Genomic DNA, 26,001 nt, shown 5'->3' on the forward strand with positions numbered 1-26,001 from the left:
GCACGCAGCCACCCCGCCGCTGCCGCGCTCGCTCCGCTCCGCTCCGCTCCGCTCCGCTCCGCGCACAGCGCTCCCGCGCCTCCCCGAGAGGCGGCGGCGGCTCCAGGACGAGGAGGAGGAGGAGGCCGCGGCGCCACCACCACCACCATGGGTGAGTCCCCGCTGCGCAGCCCCCGCTGCCGCCCCTCTGCCCCCAGAGGCCGCCGCCCGAGCTCGGCGCAACTTCCCCGCCGGCTGCGGGGCTCGGGGCGCAAAGTTTCCGCGGCGCCCCGGCTCCGCGCAGGCCGGGCCGCCCCGATCCGCACGGGGAGGGCAAGGAGGGGCTGCCTGCCCGCGTGCCGAGGGCGGCTCGGGGCACGGAGTTACGTAAGGCGGCCCCGGGACCTCTCGCCGACCGCTGCTGGCGTGACACGGAGGCGGTCGGGGTAACGCGTTGGGAAGGTTGCGCTGCGGTCCCTGTCCGCTGTTTGAGAAAGACGTAAGGATCTTCGTATTGCTCCGGCTGTGAGGAAGAGCGTTAGTCAAGCCTCCGAATGCAGCCATGTTACCTCTGCCTCTTTTTTCTCTCTTAATGTTGTAAATTAAGTAGTTTCGCACCGATCACCGCTTGGATGGAGCTTCCAGCGAACCCCGCGTGAACCCAGGGAGCGCAGCGTTTGATTGCCTTTACAAAGCGCTCGCTGGGTTTCTCCTCGCTTCCCCACCTCCTCCTCTTTGCACGGCGGCCACCATCAGAGGTTCCCCCCACAGCTGGCTGCAGTGCGGGCGCTGGGGCAGGGGCGGCCCCGCCGGCCTGCGTGGCACCGCGCTCTGGGCTGTGGATCCCGGGGGCGAGGAGCTGTGTGCTTCGCAGGCAGGGTGCCTGACTTCGGCTCAGGACATTGAGATCAGCACTTCCTGCAGCCTCAGGTGCACCGGTTAGTTTCTTTTTGCAGATCAGGCACATCTTTCCCTTTCAACTAGAAGTTTCCATGGGAAGAAGCACTTGCAGTGCCTCAGTTTTCCTGGTCCTGGAATGGCGGTAATACTTGTTTGCTTCCTTTAAAGTGATGGAGAACTTCTGGAGAACGGTTGCAGATAGAAGCTGCCAGGGTCAGGCTGTCAGGTTTGCTCAGAATAAGGAACAACTCTAGCAGTGTAGCAAAGGTCTCTTTTCATGCATCAGGATGCCGGGATTTAGTGAGAATATATTTCCTGTCCCTGTTCACAAAGTCTGGCTGCTAATCTGAGTGTTCTGGTCAACATACAGATGTGACCAACTCTATTTTGGCTCTCAAAAATAAAAACTTCACAGTGTTAGCTAAAACCTCTTCAGAAATGCAGAATGTGCAGGGCTCTGTTTTAGATGAGACTACATCTCAGCTGCAGACAAGTTCGAAAACAGCTTGAGGATCTGCTCCAGCTTGCTGTATAAGTAAGAGTCATTATAACATTTCCAGGAAGACTGAAATAATTTTTCTACAGAATCTGTTGTCACCTGTCTGTAACTGACCAGAGGTTGCTTGTGAAAATACAAGAGGAGCCTTTGTTTCCCCACTCCTTCGCAAATCGGGATCTGACAGCCTTGCCCTTAGAATCCAGGCAAACTCTACAGCCTCTGCAGCAGCTCTTGTTGCTCCAAGGAGCAGAGACTGAAATTAGTTTCACCTTGGCTAGCAGCTAACAATGCTCTCCGCTGTTGAAGATCTATGTTCAATCTCATACAGTCAATGCAATAGCTTCCCCCATTCTGCTCATAGCATTCTTTGGGTACTACATCACGTAACAGCTGCAAATCACTAGAATTAAAGTGAGGATGAATATTTGCAGTGTTTAATTTGTTCTTCCTATGGCTTGCACTACATTCCATAAATCATGCTCAACAAACAGGCATTTGTAGCAGAGTGCAGAAATGCCTTACAGTTAAGCATATGCTTTATTCTGTGTTCAAAAATGGAGGTTTAGTATTAGCTGATCTGTATACTGGTGATGTAAAATGGAAAGCCAAGTAAATATATTTTATTTCCAGTCAAAAGATTTCTGCCACTAAAAATATTTGCGTATATATGGATCTGCATTATCTTTGCTGTATAGAAATCTCTCTGCTGCCACTTCAGCCCCAAGTGTGTATTCCTCTGAAGTGACCCTCAAGGCAGTCATTTCCTCCTAGAGGACAGCGGCTTCCTCTCATTAATATCGGTTCTTCCCAAAATTGTCACTTTTGTTGCTTGTACTTATAGAGTTTTTAAAGTCATGTACACAGAATGGCACAGTTTCAACAACGGTCATCTCTTGCCTTTGTGAGACAAGTTGCTGAAGTGCTCCTGGTAGATAACACTGAGTACTTGAGACGACGTATGCTATACTTCTATTTTTATAAGAACAATTACAGGTTTTTACTTTTCAGTTGCTGATGTCATGCCTCAGTTTCCTGATGAATAGCCCTTTTCTTTGGTCAGTCCTCATCTTTTAAGCTCCAAAACCACAACCTGCATGCTCTGTCACAAGCACATTGTGGCCAGGTACAATGTTTTAATGTTTTCAGGCAGTAGTCATTCCACAAACGCGAATCTATAAGATAAATTGGTATTATGCATTGGCCACTCAACAGTAATGCGCTGGCCCCAAAAGATGGAGAAACATCATTTGTGAGAGTTCATACACAGAACAGAAATACAGATCACACACAAAATTACTTTTATGGTACGTATAAGTTGCAGACTGAAATGTAGATGAAGATCAGTAGCAGCGAAAGCTCATGAAAAATATTCTTGCATTTCAAAGTGCTGGTTGTGATAGCAAGAAGTGGAAGGTGGCCTCTGTTCTGATTAAGCTTAACATGTACCTAGGTGCTTAGCTGGGCAACAAACCGTGAAAGCAACCTGCCAGTTGCACAAAGAGGTCGGGGAACTTCTTAGATTCTCTTTACAATACCTAGCACTAATATCATGGTGACAAGATACTGGAGATACACAGGCTATAATGTAAATGGGTACTGTGCATTTAGTTATGCTGTTGTCAGAACAAAGGCTTATATTGCCCCTCTCCTCCCAAGGCACTACGTTTCCTCTCCTTGTTTCCATACAGAATTACCACAGTTGTCAAGCTCTGGGGCCAGCCTGGTGGTCATGAGCTCCAGATCAGAATGTCACAAGCCACTGCCTGTGTTCATGACATTGGCTCACTCGGTAAAAGAGTGAATATTCTGGCATGGCTGTGTGCAATATCACTTTTGAGAAGATGGGAATAAGCCTGTGTGGTTTTTGTGAGTAATCAATAGCCTTAGATATGAGAGGAACGAAAAAGTCTTCCTTCTGCTAGTTTTCTTACAAGAGATGCAAGTCACTTTCATAGATTGCTTGTAAAAGTGATATATTTATTGCAAAAAAAGATACTTTTTAAAATTATTTTAAAGCTTTTGCAAAAACAGTGGGACTTTGTATAACACTAGCATATTAGTTCTACCCAGCAGGAATACACCAGTTAAATCCAGTATGAGATGTATTAGCACTTCCCGAAGACAAGACTGCATTTGGCAAGAACCTTGTCTTGAAAACAAAACCAGAATAAACTGATTTTAGGCTGTGGTTCTGTTTCCTCCTCAAATAATCTTCCTCAGTGTGTGCCTCTGAAGCAGCCAGAGAGGTTAGGTTAGTTCTGACTGCTGTTAAGTATTCTTAACAAATACTGTTCCTATTTTCAGGCCAATATTTGTGATCTTTTGTTATTATGTAAGATGGAAACCAATCAATTTTATCTTCTGCTTTAGGTTAAGGGCTTCATTCAAAAGTATGTTTCCTAAGAACAGAATATGCAGCGGTAGCTTCAGAAGTCTGTAAGGAACATTTGGCTGTGTAGTCAAAATAAAAGCAAGGGAGAAAGGGCAAAAGAACAGATGAAACCTGAAGGAAACAAAGCACTGATAGTGAAAATGAGAAAGCTACCAAGACAAGAATAGAAAGAACAAAAATCCCTTAAAGGAAATGTGTGGAGGGAGAGAAGTACTAGAAGAAGGGAAAGACAGGGTAAGGAATGAATGAATAGAACAACAGAGAACAGAAATGGCAGAAAGAAATTAGGAGCTCTACTCCCTGATCCGCTCCCAACTCCCAGTTTGAGAAAATAGCCAGGGTATGAAAGATGTAGATTAAACCAGAGCATTTTTACCCTCTTTCTTCGTAATTCATTCTGGCTGCAGCTGACAATCTTTGAGAAGATTTGTTATAATTCTCAGCCTTCCTCAAGTAAAGCTGATCTATTTCTGGAAGTTCTGAGAACTTAATTATTTATGAATATGTAAAAGAAAAATAAATATGAGATGAACATAAACTAATATTTGTTCAATAAAGGACAGAATAATGTCACCATTCGACACAAGACAAAGCTCTGAAGTTCCATCTGTGGCATTTGACAAGGAGGTTGGGTATGATCCCTTAACTCTCTTGCAGGATGCGGTTCTTGTGTTAGGGACATTAACTGGTGACCTAATTACTTGCGTAAGAGAAAATCCACTTTCTAATGCTGACAAGTTCACCCAGGCCTGTGCGTTAAATATCCCAGCTGTTTTTATGCTGTTGGATGCATTACATTTAAGAAGGTACCTCACTTCCAGATTAAAATTGATTAGTAAATACATATAAACTTCTGAAAATTAAAATCTTGGTATGCCTTCTTCAGCTACTGGAGAAATTTTTTAATGATTCTTCGAATGTTAATTAGGCAAGGAGCTTTTCCTATGAAGGGATTTTGTCCTTGCAGTGAAGCTGCTACATATAATCTCACAGGGCCTCTTCTTGTTAAATACGGTCTAGAAACTTGTTTCTGTTTACAAATTTTAATGATAGCAACCAGATGGAATTGGTTTTGGTAGAGTAAGATGACTGCAAAAAAAAAAAAAAACAACCAAAAAAAAAAAAAACCACACAGACTTTTGATCGTTGAAGTTCCACTTAGTCCAAAAAATAGCTGATATGTTTTAGAATTTTCATGTGCTCTAGATATGCCTAACTGAATTTGTAAACTCTCTGAAACAAATGGCTTTGGTTCAAGGAGCTTCAAAGCTGTGCGCACAGCCTGGCGACATTTGTTCAGTCTGAGAGTCACAGTTCCACTTTAGGGAGCTTTGAAGTTGTGCAGAAACCCTGGTGATCTCAGCCCACTCTTAAGCTGTAGTTCAAGAAGATTACGGGCTCAGCAGAGAGCCGGTAGAATTTGGCACATGTATAAACCAGATAACTGCCATTTGCTTACCTTCAGGTGGAGGATGGAGTTTAGTGAAGGATTCTTTGAGATCTGCAAAAAAAATACGCAGTGCACATTAACTATTCACATAAGTACATGTCTCAGAAATGTCCCTGACTTGGAACAATTTCAGATATTTCTTAGGAGAATTTGCAAAAACGTATCAGGAAATAAACATCTGTGTGTATGTGCCTGTTGCAGCTGAAATGCAAAACAGATAAATAGAGGAAAAAGTAGACGTCTATATGAAGTTCTGTTAAAATTTGCAGCCTAAAATGAATGAGAGCATTTCAAGCTTTCCATCTCTAGGTAAGACAAACCTATTATAAAGTTTACATTTACACACTTAAAAATAAGGGAAAAAAATACTATTTTGCAAAGGAAATATTTTACTTGATCCCTTTTAATACTTAGTCCCATTTTCCTCATATTTCAAATCCCTCAACAAGCTTACTGCTTCCTAATTATGTATTATAGGAACATCTAAGGCATAGGTCGGTTCTGAGCTTTTGTTAAAACACCAAATCACTTCTTGTGTGAGTGAAAGCTCTGTGAGATTCATGAAAGTTAATCACAGTTGTATACATTCATCAGTTGGTTTTGGCCTCTGATGCTTGCCAGCTTGACAGTCACAATCATTTTGAAGAAATTTGCCAAATTTATTTGTTTCTTTTTGTTTTAATTTTTTTGTTTACGTTTCTTATCAGTTGATTCGGATTTGGCAAGCCATGTCAGTATCTGATTAAATGCAGTTAAGCAGGTGTTTAAGTTCATGTGGTGAATAAGCAGTCTATCTTTCAGCCTTATCGCCTTTGCTTTTGCAAATATACTTGGGAGTAAGACTGGACAGAGAGAAACATACGAGTGAGAGAGATGGAGACTGAATGAGAAGGCCCAGGCTGATGGAGGAGATCAGCTAAATGACAGGATGTACGGTATGATGAGGATTGAACAGAACTTTGGAGAAATTTGTTGGGGCTGCCAGTAACTGTGGGGGACAACAGGCCTTTGTTGATACTTGAAGAGTCTGTGCCCACTGTCAGCTTCCTCTGCATTTTTACAGCTCTCCTGATACATTAATGTGGGAGCATCGGGACACAAAACCTACAGTTGAAAACTCTCTCCTCACTGAATTCTTCACCTTTCAATGAATGCCTTTCTCTCTGCAATATCCCAGTCCAAAAATAACCCCACACATAACTGTACTGTACTAATCCTTCCCTCATCATATCTTAAAGTAAGGGGGGGGCTGCAGTTCAAAGAAAACTCTCATATGCAGCACATTACAAACTCCCATTTGCCCTTAACTATATCCAAACTAGAAACTAAAATTGCTTTGTATCATATGGATTAACTCTGTGACAATGTTTTGTAGCTGGAAGCTTAAAATTTTTCTAGTTTGAGCATAAATATAATTAGACATAAAAGAGGAGCACCTGCAAGGCCCTGTGGTCTCCAGGTTCAGTGGAGCGTTTGCCTGAGGTGAGCACAGTGCTGAGTGCGGCCTGCTGACTGGCAGCCAGGAACTGCTCTTGAGAGCATATTTAGATACGTTTCCTGTCTTTGGTGTTGTACCAGTCTTGTGACATGACAATCCAGTGACTTTAGCAGAACTAGTTCAGAATTTCTAGCCTTCAAAGCAACCTTACAAGTACATGTCACTATTTCAGGGCTGGTAGCACTCCTGTTCCCTTCCCTAAGTTCATGCTTGTATCCCTTCTCTGTTGAGAAACCCAAGATGGTCTCAATTTGCAGCGCCCAGTGCCCTGCAGGCAAAACTGAGTTCAGCACTGCCAAATAGCTCCTTGTGCTACATAAAGGCTCTGGAACTATTTCCTTGAATCAAAACACTGTTTTATCTTGACAGCAGGAACAAAGCATGCACAGAGAAAAGGGCTTTAAAACCAAAGCGGGAGTGTACACATCTTTCTTATCCAAATCTTCCCTGTCCACAGAATGTTTAACTTACACCTGCTGGGCCTCTGGAGGAACTGACTGAAGTCGGTCTTCTGAGCCCTGGTGTGCGTAGAAATAGCATCTTCAAAGCTGTGACCCCTTCCCCAGGCATACCCCTTCTGGATTTCAGTGAGAAATTTAAGAGGAAATGCAGGGAGTGAATGTGACCATCAGGAGGAGCGACACAGTGATGAGCAGTTTTGGGGATATTTCACACTTGCCCCCGCCTCTTTCTTAAGTAACAAGTAGCCATAATTGTTCCTCCTTCCACTCCCATCTTTTCTATCTTTATGCATTTAACCAATTTTAGGATCAGGCTATAGTTCTACCAGAGGGAAAAAAAAAAAAAAAGGCAAACTGCAACAGAAAATTGGCCTTTGAACACATTCATTGTAAAAACATCTGCTATGATTAAATGAATTTAGAAATACACTTAATAGGCTTTATATACAAATATGTTTGATCTTACGCTGCAAAACCTGTTGAGCCTTTGTTCCTGGATCTCCTTAAAGGGGGATACAGACATGCTGGCTCCTGCCACATGAAATTAGGAGGAAAGTAGAGAAATGATGGAGATTGAGAGCAAGGTATGCAAATACCCATGAAAAATGGCTGACAAGAACCAAGGAAATTCAGTTGTTCTTTGCAGGTGGTGGAGGTGGTATTGTTTTAAACTTTTGCAATACAAATTTCATCACCTGTTTACAGCAGGATAGTGCTTCAGTTAAATCAGAGATACTAATCATTAAGTTTACATGCAGCAGTGCCCAAACTACTATGTGCTTTCCAGGCAAAAATGACATTTCTCTATCTGATGCTATAATGTCCTTATTTTCTTCAAGTCATTTCTTTTTTTATTGTACTCTTCCCACTATCTTCCAAAGCCGTTCTATTCCTTCAGTCCTTTGCTCCGCCCCTTATTTCATTGCCCAGTTTTCTCTAACATCTTCCTCCTCTCTACCTCCTCCAGTTGTCTGTTTTTCTGTCTTTCCCATCTCCCACTCTCTCCTCTTCTTGGTGCTGTCCTTATTAATTATCTGACAGCTTCTTTCTTCATATTCATTCCACTACCTTTGTTAGAGAAAGAATTGAAAAACTGGTGTTCCACTTTCTAATTTTCAAGAGCAGAAGGTTTTTGGTTTTTTTTCTTTCTTCTTTTTAGTTAAATATCAGCTAGTTAAAACCAGTTTAAAATCATTTTTTAGTTCTGCCTAATGTACAATAAGCAAGACTGCATGAAAGAATGTATCTTGTAGGAAAGAAACAGCACAGAATTGGGTCCTACTCATGTAAATGCTATTTATACAGCATTCTTGTACCCACACAAAGCCCACACTGAGTACCACTGAAGTCACTGGGATCCTGCTTTTCTGACTCAGCTATAGTGGGCCTCAAACTATACCATTTTGGTGAAATTGTGCAAAATGGCATGTACTGCCCCATAGAAATACATTAGAAATATTGGCTCCCCAGTTTATACGGATGGGAGGACGGAAATGCCAGACATTGGAGTGATTTTGAGAAGCACTGTTGAAATGTCTTTTACTGGTAAGTATGATACTATCCTGGTGTATAGTATGTGAAGAAATGAAGAAAGAGCCATACTCTGTGCTGAAAAAGATGATCTGTTAAACTAGTTTTTTCTTAAAAATTGATGAAATTGTACAGCTTATAGCAACATGTTATTTCAAGGAAGAGACCAATTTAATATGAAGATAACATTAGAACATCATTCTGTAAAAGGGATAATAAACACAGTGTCATATGCTATTAATATACATAAAGTTCTATCTTGTAGCAGCATAGGAAAAAAGAAAAAATATGTTTCAGAAATGCATTTTGCAGCCATTAGGTAGTGTATTTTGGTGCTTTCTGATATTTTCAGAAAATGTTAGGAATCCCACTCTGTAAGACTTACACACATTATGCTTCTAATGCCACATAGAATGGGGACACTTAACATTCCAAGGGCAAGAATGCTGTGGGAGGAACAAAAAACAATTCAGTGCACTTCCTCAGAATGCATCATCATCCTAGAAATGATCTGAAGTGCTTGTTTATCTTTATGAAGGCTATAACTTCTCCTTTTACAAGGAGAGTGAAGGCATCACAGTTCCCGTTTCTGCTGTTAAGAACAAGGTAGAATTTAAGACTTTTTGTACAGTCTCTGAAAGAGTTCTCTTGTGAATGTAAAATTTGAGTTCTGTGCGTATACCCAGTTCAAAACAGATGGCTCGGGGAAAAAATGCCCTAGATAATACAGCACTTTATGTTAGCAAGGGGTGGCTGTTTTGTTCTGCTTTGTTGTTGTTGTTGTTGTTGTTTTCTTTTTCAAAAGGTTTATTAGGTTGTCTTTCTGATACTAGATAGCCTTTCTGATAAAAAGCAACAGATGTGAGCTGCTGGATTACTTTTTGCATACTCAAATTCTGAACAGTTCGCTGCGCTCAGGCATCGTAACAAACAAGGTGTCAGTCAGAAGCCAGCACACTTCAGCAACTTTTAAACTGCTTGCTTTTCTAAAATCAGAAATGGTCATCAACAAAACAGAACTTTGGCTGTACACAGAGAACTTTTCCTGAAAGTTGATTAATAGGCACATTTTACAAAACGACTTAAGATTTGGCAAGTTGTTTGAAAAACAGCCTTTTCTTTTGGACCCTTCTTATGTCTTAAAAATAAGTAAATGAGACTATCAATATTTTTTTCCCCTTACTGGAAATATATTTCTTACAATCAGAAATATGCTGAGGAGCCTGCATGCAGATTAAGTTTGGACTACATTTGAGGGTGCAGAGATTTAACTTTCAGATCAAAGATTAGATATCAAAATTGAAAATTTGGGGATTCTTGCAAGCTACCCCCTGATATTTCCCTATTTATTTCTCCTCAGAGTCATGTTCTTCTTGCAGAAGCAGCTACTGTGTCAAAATAGGCCCCTTCTGATTTTGGTCAACAGTTTGGAATGAAAATACAGTAGCAATTTTTGTTTAAGCTCTTAGTGGTTGGACTCACAGAGATCATTCAGAATATGTGGTTATTGTATTTGTATAACAGTAAAAGGTTCTGTACTTCTTATGCTTTGATCACAAAGCATGTGTTGAACTTCAGTGTTAATTTTTAATACCTTAAGGATGCAAGTGCAAGTTTAGAAGCCAAATTCCGCTTGTTTACATGAGCATAGTATTATTCCACTCTGTACCCATGGAACTAATTTGTCCCCAAAGTCAGCATATCATTTGAATCTTTTCATTAGAGATGTTTCTGCTGCTTCATCTAATACAACCTAAGGGTAATGTAAAGCCATCAGACAAGAAAGTCTGGTTGCTTTGGTGTGAAAGGTCTGCATGCGCAACACAGAGCTTATAAAATAGCATTAATTTAATGAAAGTAAGGCTTTTTTTTTCAGAGCTGAGACATGACGTCTTTAAATTTAATGCAGCAAACTATCAAATAACATTTTTAAGTGTGTGTTGTAGATTTAAATGATGCTGTATTGCAGTGCTTTAACTGACCTGGTTGCAGAGCATTCAGAAAAGGTAATCTGTTGTAACAAGCTTTGCTGCTGAAGCCTCCATGTAGTCAGATTATGGCCTCAGTTCCCATTGCCCTGTATTACACATAAAGTGACTGCAAATTTGATTTAAATGGTAACTGGTCCTAAATTGTAGTTTTTATATCCTGCCTGGGCATAAACGACTGTAGGATAATGGGCAATAAAGTGATGGGTAATAAAATGATGTCCATAGTGCCTTTGTATCTGAGATGACTTGAAGAAGTCTTGTTTTTAGATACTTGTCCTGGTTTAGTAGAATTAATGGTTAAAGATCTGCATAGAGTTTTGGGGGCTGCAGTGACTCACAACTGTGGAAGCCAAAAAAAGCTGCAGATGTTCAGTGTGCTGAAGAATTTGTGGCACCAGGGAATTAGGAGTTGCATTCTCAAAAGACTGTAGTCAATCCGGTGCACCATGGGATCAGACACAGGTTGGAAGAAATCTGACTTTACATGTGTTACGGAGAAAAGGTAGATGCACTGGCCATGAGTGAAAAATAACAGTCCTGAGCTCTAGCATTAAAAGATTCCTCTTCAGAGGGATTTATAAACACTAACTCATTAAAATAGATTCTCATGCAAGATTTACAAGTGAACGGACTGCAGAAGGCTGCTTTTGACCCAGATAGGGACACAGGAAGTAAGCAAAAACTGGTTAGTTGATTCCTGTCATGAACTCTGAAATATGAAGGTAAACAAATAGCCGAAGAAATGCAATGTGCAGTGTTCAAAAGAGACGCTGGTTCAATATTTATGACAAAGTTTGCTCCCAAAATGTGTTTTTCAGTGTGGCAGTGTACCATTAAGAGAGGTATCAACATGCAAATGTCATAATGATTGCTAGAATTAAAAGCAGAATTGTCAGGCTTGAAGGCCTGTGTGCAGTCCACAACTCCTTAGTTACCTCAAAACATAAGGCTTATGGGTATTTTCTTAATTATTTCATGATATTCACATCAACTCCTAACAATTAATAGGCTGCAAAATTTCAGTAGAGTTAATACATTTTTGTAGTGCTACTAGTAAACAATTCACAGAACTGCCTCTGTGGTACTCATGTTCCCTTTGTGTATTTTTGTCATGTATGCCAACACCTCACAAATTTTGCTACTTTTTAAACAGAGTCACATTTTAAACTGTTTTTCACATTTTAAGTTACAGAAATCGTATTTTTTTCCAAGAATTTAAATCTTGCTAAAATAAATAAGCCTCATTCCAGCTATTTTTTCTGTATTTACAACTGAGGACGACAGTGAAAAGGAGTCCACCTGGTCTATATATCAGTGTTGTGCTCAGATCCTTCTGGAATAAAATGAAGGACTTAACCAATCAAGGTCATTCATAATATACTCATACTCAACACGTTGTATTTTTTCCAATGGTAAGACCTAGCCTCCATGATATTTTATAGTTGTACTGTCTGTCTCCTCTTATGTAGGAACTCAGGCAGTATGAAAAATACATATACTGCTGAGTAAATGCAAGACAAGAATCTCATAATAAAAAATAACAATATGTTAGTAAGAGAAAGGAAATAATGTTATACATACATATGAATGCTCTCTTATCTGTGACTGAGCCCAACACTGTAGAACAAAAGGGTGCTTGTCTGTTTAAAAAGAAGAGGAGAAGATCTGTTACCTAAGAGTTAGACAGCAGGAATAGTCAGATCAAGATTTTTCCAGTCTGCACTCTGCTAATTTATAGCAAGATGAAGCAGTTAACGGTTTTGTCACACAGCAGTACAGACTTACCTATAATAAGGATGTCCTACTTGGATGCTCTGTTAGGAAGCCTGTAGTAGAAACAGTGGAAGTGTTTGAGCTGAAACTTGAACGGATTCACGGATTCGTAGAAGGAAAACAGAGGTGTCATTTGGAAGGATTTTGAAGAAGGGCAGTAAGGATTTTGAAGAAGGCCAGTGCTCTAACCGGGTCGACTATGACTCTATGTAGCTACATCTTGAAGCCTCCATAGTCTTTTTGCTATTTGCTGTGTCAGATGATTCCCTGATTTAGCATTGTCTGCAAAAGATCACCACTGTTCAAATGCATGTCTACCTTCATGCTATACTGTTTTCAAACAAAAAACCCACACTTAAAATCTGCAATTTTTCCAGCCCAAATAGAGCTCACATTTGATTTTTTTATACTGTGAAGTAAAGCAATGATAAACACTTCTTATTTGTGGCTCTAGAATAACAGAAAAATGATTACATACTTGAAAAAATTGTTTGGGAGTATTTGTTAGACTAGCATCTGCAGTTGCAAGTGAACGTGAATTATTGGTAATCACTTAATTCAAGTGAGTAGAGGATGACAGATCTTGATTTGTAGACACCCAACCGACTTAAGTCTGCAGAATAACACTAATGATGAAATATGGATTCTCAGTGTAGTCTAAATGGGACGTCAGCTTTTTCTGTGCTTCTTTACTTACTTAACTGGTGAGATGTGCAGAGAATGACTTGCAGTAGCAATTCATGGGAAACCATTGAGTCCAGATCTCCAGTCATCCTACTGAGAGCCTTACTCAGCATGCCACAGTTCCAATATTGCCTACATCCCCACTTTTCTTTCTGGATAACAGGGGGGAGTACATAACTTGACTTTCCCTCATGTGGGATATGAGCCAGAACACATACTTTGAAGTTCTCCTGACTCTTCCAGTTTAGTCATAGCACAAATCCTGGCGCATACTTGGCTTAACTGTAGAGGTGAAAGCCCCTGGCTAACTTAGGTTCATTTACTCAACACATTTTGCTTTTACCTGTGGTTTTGTTTTATGTTAAGCTTAGGTAATATTTTTTTTTATCAAGCTGGAACAAAAGAAGGCTTTTTCAAGACAGATGAGTCTACACTAGTAGCATTATCTGTTAGTATCTACCACTATTTTTATTCCTCTGCAGCACAGTGTAGACCTGAATAGGATGATCATAGCTTTTGCTCAACTAGATGAGGGAATAATTCATTTTGACAGTGGCATTTAATACTTCTCCAGTGGGGCATAGACTGAACTATTTCAAGGTATTATCACAGTGCATTCTACACACAGGGAAGACAAGCTTCACTATAAAAGAGTGGCAGTGCACAGGGCACGCTTTTCCTGGGATAGTGTAGATTCTTCAGTGCTGGTAGAGGTTGTTATTTCTCTCTTTCTGGGTCTTCATGTAAGCTTTTCTTTGGAGCATTCAAACTAAGATTACAGATGGGAAGTGCTGACAAAGAATAGGGGAGTGTTCAGTCTGAGAAGGCCAGCCATCTAGATGAGAAATAGAAGGAGCTATGCATGCCATGTTATCTGCTGTATATATAGGGGATTTAAAATTACCAGCAGCTACCAAACTACTACTCTATGCCTAACTGCCTATTCAAGTGAGAATGGAGAAAGGAGAAAAAAAATTCTCTTGTAGCTGAAACATTAGCAATTTTCCTGATAAGTATTGCTTTAAGGATCAATTGCTGGCTGTATTAATTAATATTACCACAATAACTTTCTATATGAGGCTTTTGTGTGGTAGTAAAATGGAGAGGAAGGATATTAAAACTGATAATGTATAGGTTTGGGGTTTTTTTTTAGTATAAGCAGCTTCTGGAAGTAAATGAAGTATGGCTAGCAACAAAGCATCACTGATTTATGCCTGCTGATACAGAAGCATCCTGGTCTTTTCCTCTCATTTCATTAAGACCTCAGCATGTCAGTGGTAGTTAAAAATGACAGCAGCTTTTGGCACATGCGCAAATCTACACGTTTACTCCATGAACTATGTCTGTAAGCTTTACCCATATAACGTGACAACTTCTGAAATATTCTTTTCTCCACTTTTCCTTTCTTCTGCTTTCAAGGGACCAGTTGTAATTGACCAAAAAAAAAAAAAAAAAAAAACCATAATTGGAGAACTTATTAGGAAAGATTGTTCCTTCAGCTGTCATCTCTTTGCACTGTTCCAGCACTGGCTGGCATCAGTGGGAATTATATATGCTGACCAAGTGGAATTCCCTCCACACAAGCATTGTAAACATATGCTATAGAGAAGACTGTGTCGGTCCCTGATGTTGCTGCGAGATGCCTCCAGGAGGAGGGGCTAGGACACATTGTTGGAGTTTTTCTGACAACTGACTGACTGTTGCAAAGCTTCCTATGTGTCTCTTGACTGTCAGGCAGTGTGTAGGTAACTCCTCAGTACACTGAGTTATGCAGAAATCCTTGTGACATGCGGGAACTGGTCAGGAAATCACCTCTGCCTCTCAGTCTTGCTGGGTTTTGACTTCTGTTCTCTGCTTCTTTGCTTTCTGAACTAGCACTGTATCTCTCAGCCCTAATGGTAAAAAGATTGGCAGTCCATCAGTAGCTCAGTCCTTTAAGTGTCTGTTTTGGGTAGTTTACTGACACTGTAGAGCAGTCTAACAGCAAAACTGCATTTAATAGGGATGCAGTGCTCTGAAGTGTTCTTTGAAAGTAGCATAAAATAACACAGATATTGGGAAATACGGCCATAGACATTTTTCTGTAGACTCGTGGGTAGGGATAGACTGCATTACACATATGCTCTGGATTTTAGGTGCTGGTTCCCAGTATGGCATTCAGAAATCCAAGGCAGGTGTTTTGGCTCTCTAAACACTGCCTGCAGATTTCAGAATAGGATCAACTACCAAGCTCAGCAGGAAGACACTCATAATTAACATGCATACCACTTTCTATTCAGCATTATTTCCACCTCAGGCCAAGGGCATGGAGTTATTTGAGAGATGGGTGCCTGCATCTTTTCAATGAAAGCCTGAGCCTTTGTTACTCCTCCTTTTCAAACATGAATGAAGGCGGAGGCCTTACCTCCTTCACCTTCCTTGAGATGGGCTGCAAGCCTCAGTAGTCTTTTGAGTCATACATCTATGAAAAGAAAAAAAAAGGGGAGAGTAGTCCAGTCCTTTTCTCTGCCTGAACTCAGAGCTCTGCCATGAAACATCCAGGATCTTGCTATGCTTCTGTGAAATTGTGTGAAGAGGACAGCATTGAATTTGTTTTTTTTTTTAGTGTTTATGTTAATGTGTAAAATGCACTTTCAGTTTGGTGTCATTTACTTTCTTTTGGATGCTAGTATTTTCACTAATATTTCCTTTGTGGTCTGTGAGCATGGGGCACATTGTGCCATGGGGCCAAGAGGACTTGCTTCTTAGAGATCCCTATCAGGCTAATGCGTGGAATTGGCTATGGAGCCATATCCTGAGACGATGAGAAGAATTGTGGATTTGGGCTGAAGGTTAAATTTCTCCAGAATTTGGTGACAGGTGAATGCGATCATTGGAAGTAGGCTTCCTAGAGTCATCTCTGTCTATAAATTTAATTTCATTTTTTTCTCCTGCAATTTAAGGGTTAGTCAAGACATGCTTGGTCATCAGAGGAATAAACAAGTATCTTTGGAGTGGTACCGGATGTTCTTCATTTGAGGGCCATAGCATTTGCAGCTTTGAGGCACTGGCACAGGCTGCTCAGAAAAGTTGTGGTTGCCCCATCTCTGGAGGCACTCAAGGCCAGGTTGGATGGGATCCTGGGCACTCTGATCTACTGGTTGACAACCCTGTCCGTGGCAGGGGGATTGGAACTAGATGATCTTTGAGGTCCCTTCCAACCCAAGCCGTTCTATGATATTATGTATCCAGTTGCCAAAGAACTTCGCATTCCTTGTGAAACATATAGCAAGGACCTGTTTGTGTTTTTTATCTCCTTTAAGCTCTGCCCTTCCTTCCTGAGGCCTGCAGATCGCACAGAGAGCCTGCTTCCTTCCAGGTGCTGTCAGTAGCTCCTTGCTTAGTTTAAGGGATGGTTATTATGCAGTGAAACACAGCGCTACTCCACTTCTCTGCAATACACTCAGATCCTGCTTGTGGGGGCAACAAATTACTTGCAATTTAACACAAGAAGTGGCATTTTGCAGAAATCTTTTGTCTTTTAAAAATATATTTCTTTGAGGGAAAGAAAAAAATCTTGGTTGCCTTTTTTTTTTAACTGAGCTTCTTACAGACGTGTCTTATGAGTATTTCACTTATTTTTGGGGTATTGGCTAAATACAGCTGATTAGCTGGAATGGAGAGTTAATAACTTAATTAAGAGTCATGAGATTTAAGGCATGTGTAAGCCTTTTCTTTCAGAGATTTATTTTTCCTGATTTGCACTGTCAGATTGTCTTGCTCCAAAACCATATTTTCAGTGGATACGTACAGCATCTTCTCACTCAATCAAATGTTCATTGAAATGGTTTGAAATAATCCTTGATGCTTATAACATTTGGATGATGATTTACCCAGCTGTGCACACGTGCCTTAATGTGCAGCCTCAGAACATCAGTCTCATGTTTACTGCTCTGTCACTGTTGTGTAATTTTTACTAAATAAAGCTCTTAAATGCTGTGCAAAGGTTAACAATCACTTATAACTGCAGTAATCACGCAGAATACTAGTGGGTTTTGTGGAAATATTTCTTTTAAGTCTGCTATATTCAGCATTTTGCTCACCATTTTAGTTTTGCCATCTGATTCATCTTCACGTTTGTGTCAGCCTTACATGAAAACTCAGTTGAATCCTTTTCCTCTAGAGGGTATCTGAGTTGATCCTATCAGTGCAGTGCTTTATTGATGCTGTATATCCTATGCATTCCTGAGTGAGAACAAATGACTGTATTAATAGGTAAATATTTATCGCCAGTGGGATTAACCACAGATGTCTATTAATCTTGGTTACACCAGGTTTAAGGCGATATGTGATACCTTTAAAAACAAACTCTAGAGTACATTTTGGCCCTAAAAGCTTCTCGATGAATGATATCGAATTCTGAACATTCAAAAGCCAGTTGTAAATGACTCAGGGCCCCAGTCTTCCATTTCCAATATGTGGGCACCACAGTCTGCCTGCAAGTACGCATTGTTTATTTGAGGCCATCTTAGCCAATAATTTGTGCTAAACCACTGAATTGCATCACGCCACTAATGGCGTCACACCATCTCACCAGCCTATAGCCAGCACTTTCCAAGATTGACTTATTTTCCTTTGTATTCTTCATTAACTTTAGAAAATATTAAGATCCTTTTTCTCCAAGGCATGAAGAAACAATCACATTTTATCAGACCTTCTGTATTTAAAAGAAATTTTTGAATTAGAGGTTTTAACAATTGGGTTTTCAAGAGGAAAGGCTATTCATTCTTATGTCCATTCTTTTCTTGGGCCAAAAGTGTTTTACCAAGAGTAACTTAATTGGAAAATACAGATGGGCACTTAACACCACACGGATTTTCAATTGTAAGATGTTTGTAAATAGAGGTTTTTGGCGTCACCTATTAAATTTGCAAACTCTGTCTTTCTAACATACTGTCAAGGGACAATAGCATAAATAGATCAATTTTTAGAAAAACTTCCAGGAACTTACAGGAGTGAAGCTGCACAGTGAAATGCCTTATTATCTTTTATTTTAGGAGCAGTTTAACTAATCTCTTTTCTGACATTCTCTGTTTATGCTTTATTTTACCGGTGAGATATATAATATTACGTATCTACATAAAGTGTAGAAGAACAGGATACAAAGTGGCCTTTAAAACTTCAGCAGGCTAAATATTTACTCTCCTTGTTGAGGCTTTTGCTAATGTGCTTTGTGTGAACCCTCAGTCTTTCAGTTTCTAGTTCCAGGTTCTGTCAGGTATCAGAGAGGTTTATCATGGAGCCTGCCTGCAAAGGGAACAGCACAGACATCAGCAACTGCAAAGGAGAAACTCAGATCAATAGCTGGAGGAAGGGAAAATGCTTTGCTAGAATACTCGAATCAACCTTGAATTTAACACCAGCAGCTTGAAAATCCAGCATACAAAACAACTTTTTCGCTCATAAAATGTGTGGGAAATACAAATCTATGTATTTTAAGAGTTTTTAAAGGACTTACTGTTCAGAAAAATGCTCAGGGTCCAGACTTTCCTCTAGGATGGCAAGCATTTGTAGGCTAGTGCAGTTTGTATCCAGTAATCACATGCGAAAGGACAACAGCAAAACAAAGAAATGGTATTAATAGATTAAAATTTAAGATCTCTGACCAAGAGTACCGAAGGAGATTACATTAATTGTTAATTTTCAACAACAACTTCATCTTAAGATGTCAGGATATCTCTAAAAATGTAGTGCCGAGTAATTATAGAATATGTAGAAAGATCATAATGCCCTGCCATTCGGTCTTTAATAGATTTTCCTTAAAGCCTCAGAGCATTTCCTAGATTAGTCACTGTTTTACCACTTCTCAGGCTATGTTATTTTCTGTAGCAGAATATTCTTTGTGTCCTAATCATCTGTCTGATGGCTCAGAAGAAATTTGGAGTAGGTAGATCTACTTAAATCCACAGCCAAAGGCTGAAAAGAATGTCAAAAGTGAAGATCTTATGCAAATGCTTTCCAAAACTGTTTTTTTTTTTTCAATTGGCCACAAATTAATTAAAACAACAGTAAAAATATTCTACACTTTTACAAGTCCTATTCCCTTTTGCATTTCATTTATATTAGGACCTCCAACTGTTTATGCATGTGTGGAAGACAACTTACAAAAATACTCCAGTAAGAATGAAAAAGTTGCTCACATCTAACTAGTGGCAGAATCAGGCCTTTCTGGATCCTTATCCTACAGAGATTTAAGACATAAATTGATCCCACTGATTTAAAGAGTTTGTGCTTGATTAAGTTAAAAGGTGTTGAGGGATAGGAATGAGTGTTACTAATTCACTTCTTATAACTAAAATAGGTTTTTGTCTCACTCTCTCTTTCTCAAATCCCAGACCAGTGATTTTCTAGCTAAGAGTTTGGTGGAGCACTGAGTATTGCTTTACTTGTCCCTTGACTGGATATGGCGCTCAGATGGATGGCCTAGATTAAATCTGCCAGTCTTGCAATGTTTTGAATCCTCCTCAACCATTCAGCTATTGCTATGATTATTTTACTGGCTGTTTTGCATTGAAGTCTGTATACCAGGCCAGGCAGCTCAGTGTTGTGTATGTGTGGTGCGTACAACCTTACCAGATGGACTCAGAGCATCACATGAAAAAGCAGATCATTAGGGATATGGGAGGTCAAGCAGGGCTAACTCTGAAGCTAGATCAGGTGGCTCAACATTTCTGTTTATTTACTTTTTTTTTTCTCAAGCCAGTTTTGTTTTTCCAACATAAATTTGAATATAAGTTACAATGCAGAATTTATTTATCATTATTAAATGCACATATTGTAGCACAGTGATTAAGGAATAATTCTATAACCGATTTTGGCACTAAAAGATACATGCTTAATGCATACTGAGTGCAGTACTCATCTGTAGCTGAAATCTCTCTCACTTCAGAGTGAAATTTGTTTCCCCCATGAAGGTATCTGTCACAGGTCATTTCTTTAACTTGCTGCCTACTGTGACATTTTCACTACCTACTCCCATTCCGTTGGCCTTGAGCAGGCTGAGCAGTCTTATGTTCACATTTTTAGAACAGCCATGCACCAGGTCTTCGCTTTCACTTTTGTTTTGCCTAAAAAGGAAATGGGAGCAGCAGTAGACTGAACAATCCTAAATGTTAGAAAAAATACATAAACCCAAGCAACAACCCAAAGCAAAAACTCAGCAGTTTACTTTCAAGGGTAGTTTCAAGCTTACATGCAAGTAAACTTGTTAGAACCTAGCCATCTGTAGTACATTATTAGGTGTGTATCTGACAAAAAAAAAAAAGGGATAAATAAAAAAGCTGTCAAATGACTCTTGAACATTCAAATGGCTCAAAGACTCTTTGTGTGGTAATGTTGGCACAGCTCCTAAGTGACCAGATGGAATTTTGTTAACACTCAACAGGTCAAGGGCTGAGATTTTGTTTTTTAGCTTACTATATTTGAAAAGCTTACACAAAATGTGTCAGGAAGCTTAATATCTTTTTCCTGTTATGCAAAATTGCACATATACCTTCCCTTAAAGCAACTATGTTGGCAGCTTCAGAGGTTGTCACTTCTGTAAGGTGGGTAAGAAGAGAGATGTGAGAGGCATTTGTTATTTCTGAAACTGATGGCAATTAAAAGAAAGAAAATAGATACAGATTCCTGTTATAGATTTGGCTATGTATGATAATTTAAACATCACAACTTGTTAGTCAATTTTAAGGTGTTTTTATTTACACAATTAGTGATTTTGTTAGAAACAAAATTTAGAAACAGACTTTGTAATAAACAGGCAAAGTCTGTACTTTTGTAAGAGATAACAAAAACATCTTACATACTCAAAAAAGCTTGGTTTCTGGTATCAGTTACCACTAGCAGTAGTGATGTCATATTTCCATTGAAAGACACTGGTAAAGATATAAAATTGCATATTTCTGTGAATCTCCTTCTTCTTCTGACTTCATCATGGCTTTATCATCATAAGAATATCTGAAAACTGAAAATCTGCATTGTCTCTAGGAAAGCTCTCAGGATGGCTTTCAAACCAGACAGCAAAAAAAAAACCAAGAAACAAAATCTCTGGCACACCATGGATGCACTGTTTGCCTTTTAAGTGCCTCATTTCCATATTCAGGGCTTTCAGGGAGCCCACAATAGGGAGAAACATGCTGTGTTACAGATTAGTATTTCATAACATCTGACTTCTTAGAGTATCTGAGGCTTCAAGAAGAACACTAATGCAACATCGAATCAGAGTTAGCAATATTAATTCTGAGCCCGGGTATCACATTCAGGAAAATTCTCGCTGCGGACAGAGTAAGATGAGCCTGGGGGCTTTGCGTACAATCTGATCCCTTATTTGTTCAATAACTCAAACTGATAGCATAAATATAATTACGACAGATACTGTACTGTGTACTTAGACTGTATAATTTATATGTACTTACTTGCATAGCGTAGGCCAAAGATCAGATCTAGAGCTTGTTGAAGTCAATAAAGAGTTTTTCTTAGCTTCTTCAGTACTGGAACATTGTATCCTCAGCCTTATACTGTCCGATTTTCATGTATTTATTTAATGCCCAGGTTCTATGTATAAATTAAATGTAGGAGAAGATGATAGGCCCGGTATTTTTAAAAGAGGAACAAATAATTTATTAAAAAACTAACAGTAGCTTAACTTTGTTAAATAGATGAGGCATGAATACATAAAATCTAAATCCTGCATTAAAGCCTCATGTGAATGTCCATTCAGCTAGTGTTATCTATGTGTTATTTTGCTGTTTAACAAGCCTTAGTGTGTACAGAACTTGGAAAAGGTATAGAAAATTGGGAGGCCCATTAAAATATGCAAACAAAAAATTCAGTGTTTGTTCTAATGCATCAGGGAAATAATTTGAAGGAAAACTGAAAAACATTTTCCAGAAAGTGTTTTCCTCTTGCTTGTTTATGCAATGTCTTGATTAATTAACATTTGCTGTTTGTACTCAGCTAACTTGAGTCACATTAGGATCAAAACTTTCAGAGTAGGCACAGTCAGAAAAGGTTATAGTAATACTGTAATCTGCGGAGATAAATCACTTGAAGATTGTCTATAAGAAACTTTAACAATAGAGAATGGAAGATCTCTATCCACTAAGGTCATATGAACATGTATGAATTAAGCTGGTGAACGCAGAGGAGAACTGCATGTTTTTTCTATAATTTTGACTAGCCTTGATGCAGCACATCACTTAGGATAAAAGAGGCAACTTACCTGGTTTGTTACCAGTTTATAATGCAACAGTTAATAAAACCACTGAAGGGATTCAGCTTTGCTTGTAGATGATGCTGTGCGTTTCTATCTGGTGAGAAACTGAAAAGCTTTTGTTTAACAAAGGTCCTAATTAGTATTTTATGTTCATGCCCTGCATATCTCCTGGGTTTTGGTTGTGTGGAAGATCAGGCATCTGAAATAATAAGCTATATGAAAAGAGGATTTGCAGTTATTGGGCAATTAAATGTATTTTTTAAGAAATTGGTAGCCATCTTGTATATCATTTTTTTGTTCTATTCCTACTAACAGAGTACCAGAAAAGATCTTTTCATAAACTTTCATAAACATAAATGAAGACCGTATGTCTTCATTAATTGAAATAAGTATATTTTCTAACATTAGCTGATACTCAAGTGAAGTTTTAGTACCAATTCTCTGTATTAAACAATATATTTTTGTTTTATTTGTGAAAAGATCTATTTTATCCTCTTCTAGAAAATGTTTTAAACACAACTTTTAAGGGCTTTTGTGTTTTCAAACACCATACACCTCAGTAAAGTTGTAATACAATTTCTCCAAGTCTTCAGCGTTTCATTACAAAGTATAAAGATACCTAAATCTGCATCACATTTTCTTTGGGAAGGGAAAAAAAATCTTCCAAGATCCCTTACAGTCTTCTGAAATGTCGTTTGTGTTGCCTTGCCTTTGCAACTCAGGACTTAAGTAAGAAGGAAAGGATCACTGGCATGCAGAAACCAATCGCAGCAGCTACAGATCAATGTAATTATGTTTGTATTAATACTGTATTAATTAAAAGGTTTGACCCTTTTAGTTCTACTTACATGCAAAGGTATATGTTTCTTGCATCTTTGGGGGCATGTTATTGAGGGAGTTCAGAGGTTAAAAAAAAAAGCACCCTTTTTTGCATAACATTGCTGCAAAATTCTGAATTGGCAGATTTCAAGTGAACGAGTACTGGCTGGTGCTTTTTTGTTTAGGTTTCTAGCTTGGTTTTGAATACAAACTAAGTAGCTGTTAGCTTATATAGGCTGACCTGATAATTACTAAAAATAATTATGTAGCTTACTGCACAGGTGGCAATGAGCCATGCTGTATCAGTACTTTCAGGTAATAAAAATGAAGCTCTATGAGAGATTGAGGTGTCAGAAGAACAGACGCTGAAGGAAACAGATAAATGAAAGAGTAACAAGTCTTTAAGACCAGATGGTATATATCTAAGATTCAGAAAGTGTTTAAGAATGAAGCAGCTGAACTGTTGTCAAAAATAGGCAATCTCATTAAAATTAGCTACTATGCTAGAAAAGTAGAGCAAGCGTACCTAAGTTAAAAACAGGTTGCAGCACGAGCCCAGCAAGTAATGATCTATCAGTATTTCCTTAGTACTAGTAAAACTGGTTGGGAAAAAAAAAAACCCTAACTCATCTCCGAACATGGTAGGACACAGACAAACTAGCAGGATTTCTGTTTTAAATTTAACAACAGCAAAGTACTCCTGGATTAGGAAGTCCAGATTCATGGATTTAAGTGCTAATCTGGTTTAGGGCTAGGGTCAGCCTCAGGACCTGTTCAGCACCAAAAATGCAGCTGATAAGACAGGAATTATGTTTCTCACTGTGGTAAAAGTCTTTCCCAGGTTGTTAGGTTGAAACAGATGGCCCAGCAAAATCTAAGCACAGCTTGGGAGATTTGTTTGACCATCTTTTCTTGGTGAACTGGACCACTGAGACACAATGTGACAGTGCAAATGCCATAAAGCCTCCCTGTAGCCCGGTGTGTCGTACCATGAATTGAGGCACCTATTTGTCCAATTTCTGACAGAGTGCACAGTAGTGTATGTCTGGGAAAACACTGGGCAGGGTAGGGACAGGATGAGGCGAGTGGCCTGCTCCCAATTTCTAGTAATCTGCAGATTAGGAATTTCCCAATCTGGAATTTCTGTGCATATTTCAGTATTAGTAGTCATGCATGGATTTTAGTTTCTTCATGAAAAAAATTCTCATTGAATAAATTAAATGAATTCGTTTACAGTTCCAGCTTCATAACAGTTACACAGTTTAATTACATGTAGTGTGAAAATACACTTTCTCCTTTAAGCTTGTTGCTTGATAATTTCATTTCTGTATTCTAGTGGTTGCGTTAGAAGTAATAGTAAATAGCTTTCTTTTCATCAAGTTAGTGCTGTTCATGATTCCATATATCTCAATTGTTTTTACTCAGTCATCTTTTTTACAACATGAAGAGCTCTTACTGACTTAACTTCTTGAGGTACTCCTTACTTTTGCTCAGCTGTTCCTGTGCCTTTTCTACTTCCGCAGGGTATGAATGACCCTGGGTGCCTGGAGATACCTACAGATATATCTAGCACGCCTGCTACAGCACCCATGTCTATTTGTCTGCTCTCTGAAACATTTATGTCTGTGCTTTGAGCTCCTTTACTGACATTACAGACAGAACAATGTCTGCAGAACAGTCTGTAGTTCCTGGTCATCCTGGTTCAGTACAACAGGAATTCAGAATGAATAGGATAACTTGCAACTATAGTGTATTAGTACCTGTAATCACAACAGTATACCAAGTGTCAATCTAAAGATACAGGAAATATTAATGATACATTCAGTTTGGGGTTTTTTTAATCACTATACTGGAAAAAGGTCACAAAATAGAGAAAAACAAACTGTTCAGACCACAGTTATCCATCTAAATACTCTTCTGAAACATTTATTTATTTATTTATTTATTTATTTATTTATTTATTCGTTTATTTTTAATGTCAGTCTTAAAAGAGATCTTTTTGGTGTACCTTGACTTTCTCTGTGGTTTGGATGAAGACGCTTTGGACCCAAAGCAAAATTAGCATGTTGGTTCTTGGGCACAGAAGCTGTGCCGGCAGATACACTACTGGCAACCTCGTAAAACTATTTGTAGCTTATCCAGCATTCCCGAGGCCCTGACCCAAAACAAGGTTGATGAACTACCAATTTTTTATGAGATAAAGGAACAGTACTTCTGTATAAAAGAAATTAGTGATTGAAAATAGGAATGAGTCACAATAAAGCTCTCAGAAATAAGGGTACAGTGAAATGAAATGGAATATTAAAGCATTCATTTATGTGAATCGGTTACTATTCTGTAAAAATGCCTGTGTAAGAGATTGTAGTAATAATGCCATGCAGCCAAAAGCAACAGGAGTTACTAAAGGAATGAATCCATTCCATTTTGCTGAGTGTTTGTGTAATTATTAAGGAAACTCAAAATGCAGCAGGAGGTGGAATGGCCAGTTGGGTTTGACAACTTGCCAAACTCCCCTTCCTGACATAACAGTTTGTATCATTAGGATATATGGTATTAAATTCTGTGGAGTTCAGGGCTTTCCACATAAGAGAACTAATGATTCTGACAGCAATCTTGTAAGCCAGGTGTAAGTAAAAGTGACTCCCTGTGCTTGGGGTCATCAACAAAACAGTTGATACTGCTGTTAAACTTCTGACTTGATGCTTCACAAACTCACAACATGATAACAGATTGCTGAGCAACTACACCGTACAAATGACAGCTAGCCTTATTTTT

The 26,001-nt window shown here is 39.1% G+C and overlaps 1 protein-coding gene and 1 long non-coding RNA gene across 2 annotated transcripts in view; one reads left to right on the forward strand and one right to left on the reverse strand.

The window, feature by feature from the left end:
• RAP1GDS1 (Rap1 GTPase-GDP dissociation stimulator 1) overlaps positions 63-26,001 on the forward strand; it is a gene marked incomplete at its 5' end in the record, with an annotated part of 85,739 nt that continues 59,800 nt past the window's right edge. Inside the window, 1 exon segment of the mRNA XM_021396366.1 lies at positions 63-151. Within this exon segment, the coding sequence (XP_021252041.1) occupies positions 148-151 (4 nt within the window).
• LOC110398589 lies at positions 163-25,120 on the reverse strand. Its single transcript, XR_002438490.1, has 6 exons — positions 22,414-25,120; positions 18,655-21,746; positions 12,486-18,443; positions 12,282-12,340; positions 5,230-5,271; positions 163-2,550 (listed from the first exon to the last, which is right to left on the reverse strand). It is a non-coding gene; the product is annotated as an uncharacterized LOC110398589 (long non-coding RNA).

Source organism: Numida meleagris, chromosome 4, assembly GCF_002078875.1.
Source record: "Numida meleagris isolate 19003 breed g44 Domestic line chromosome 4, NumMel1.0, whole genome shotgun sequence".
Taxonomy (NCBI): Eukaryota; Metazoa; Chordata; class Aves; order Galliformes; family Numididae; genus Numida; species Numida meleagris.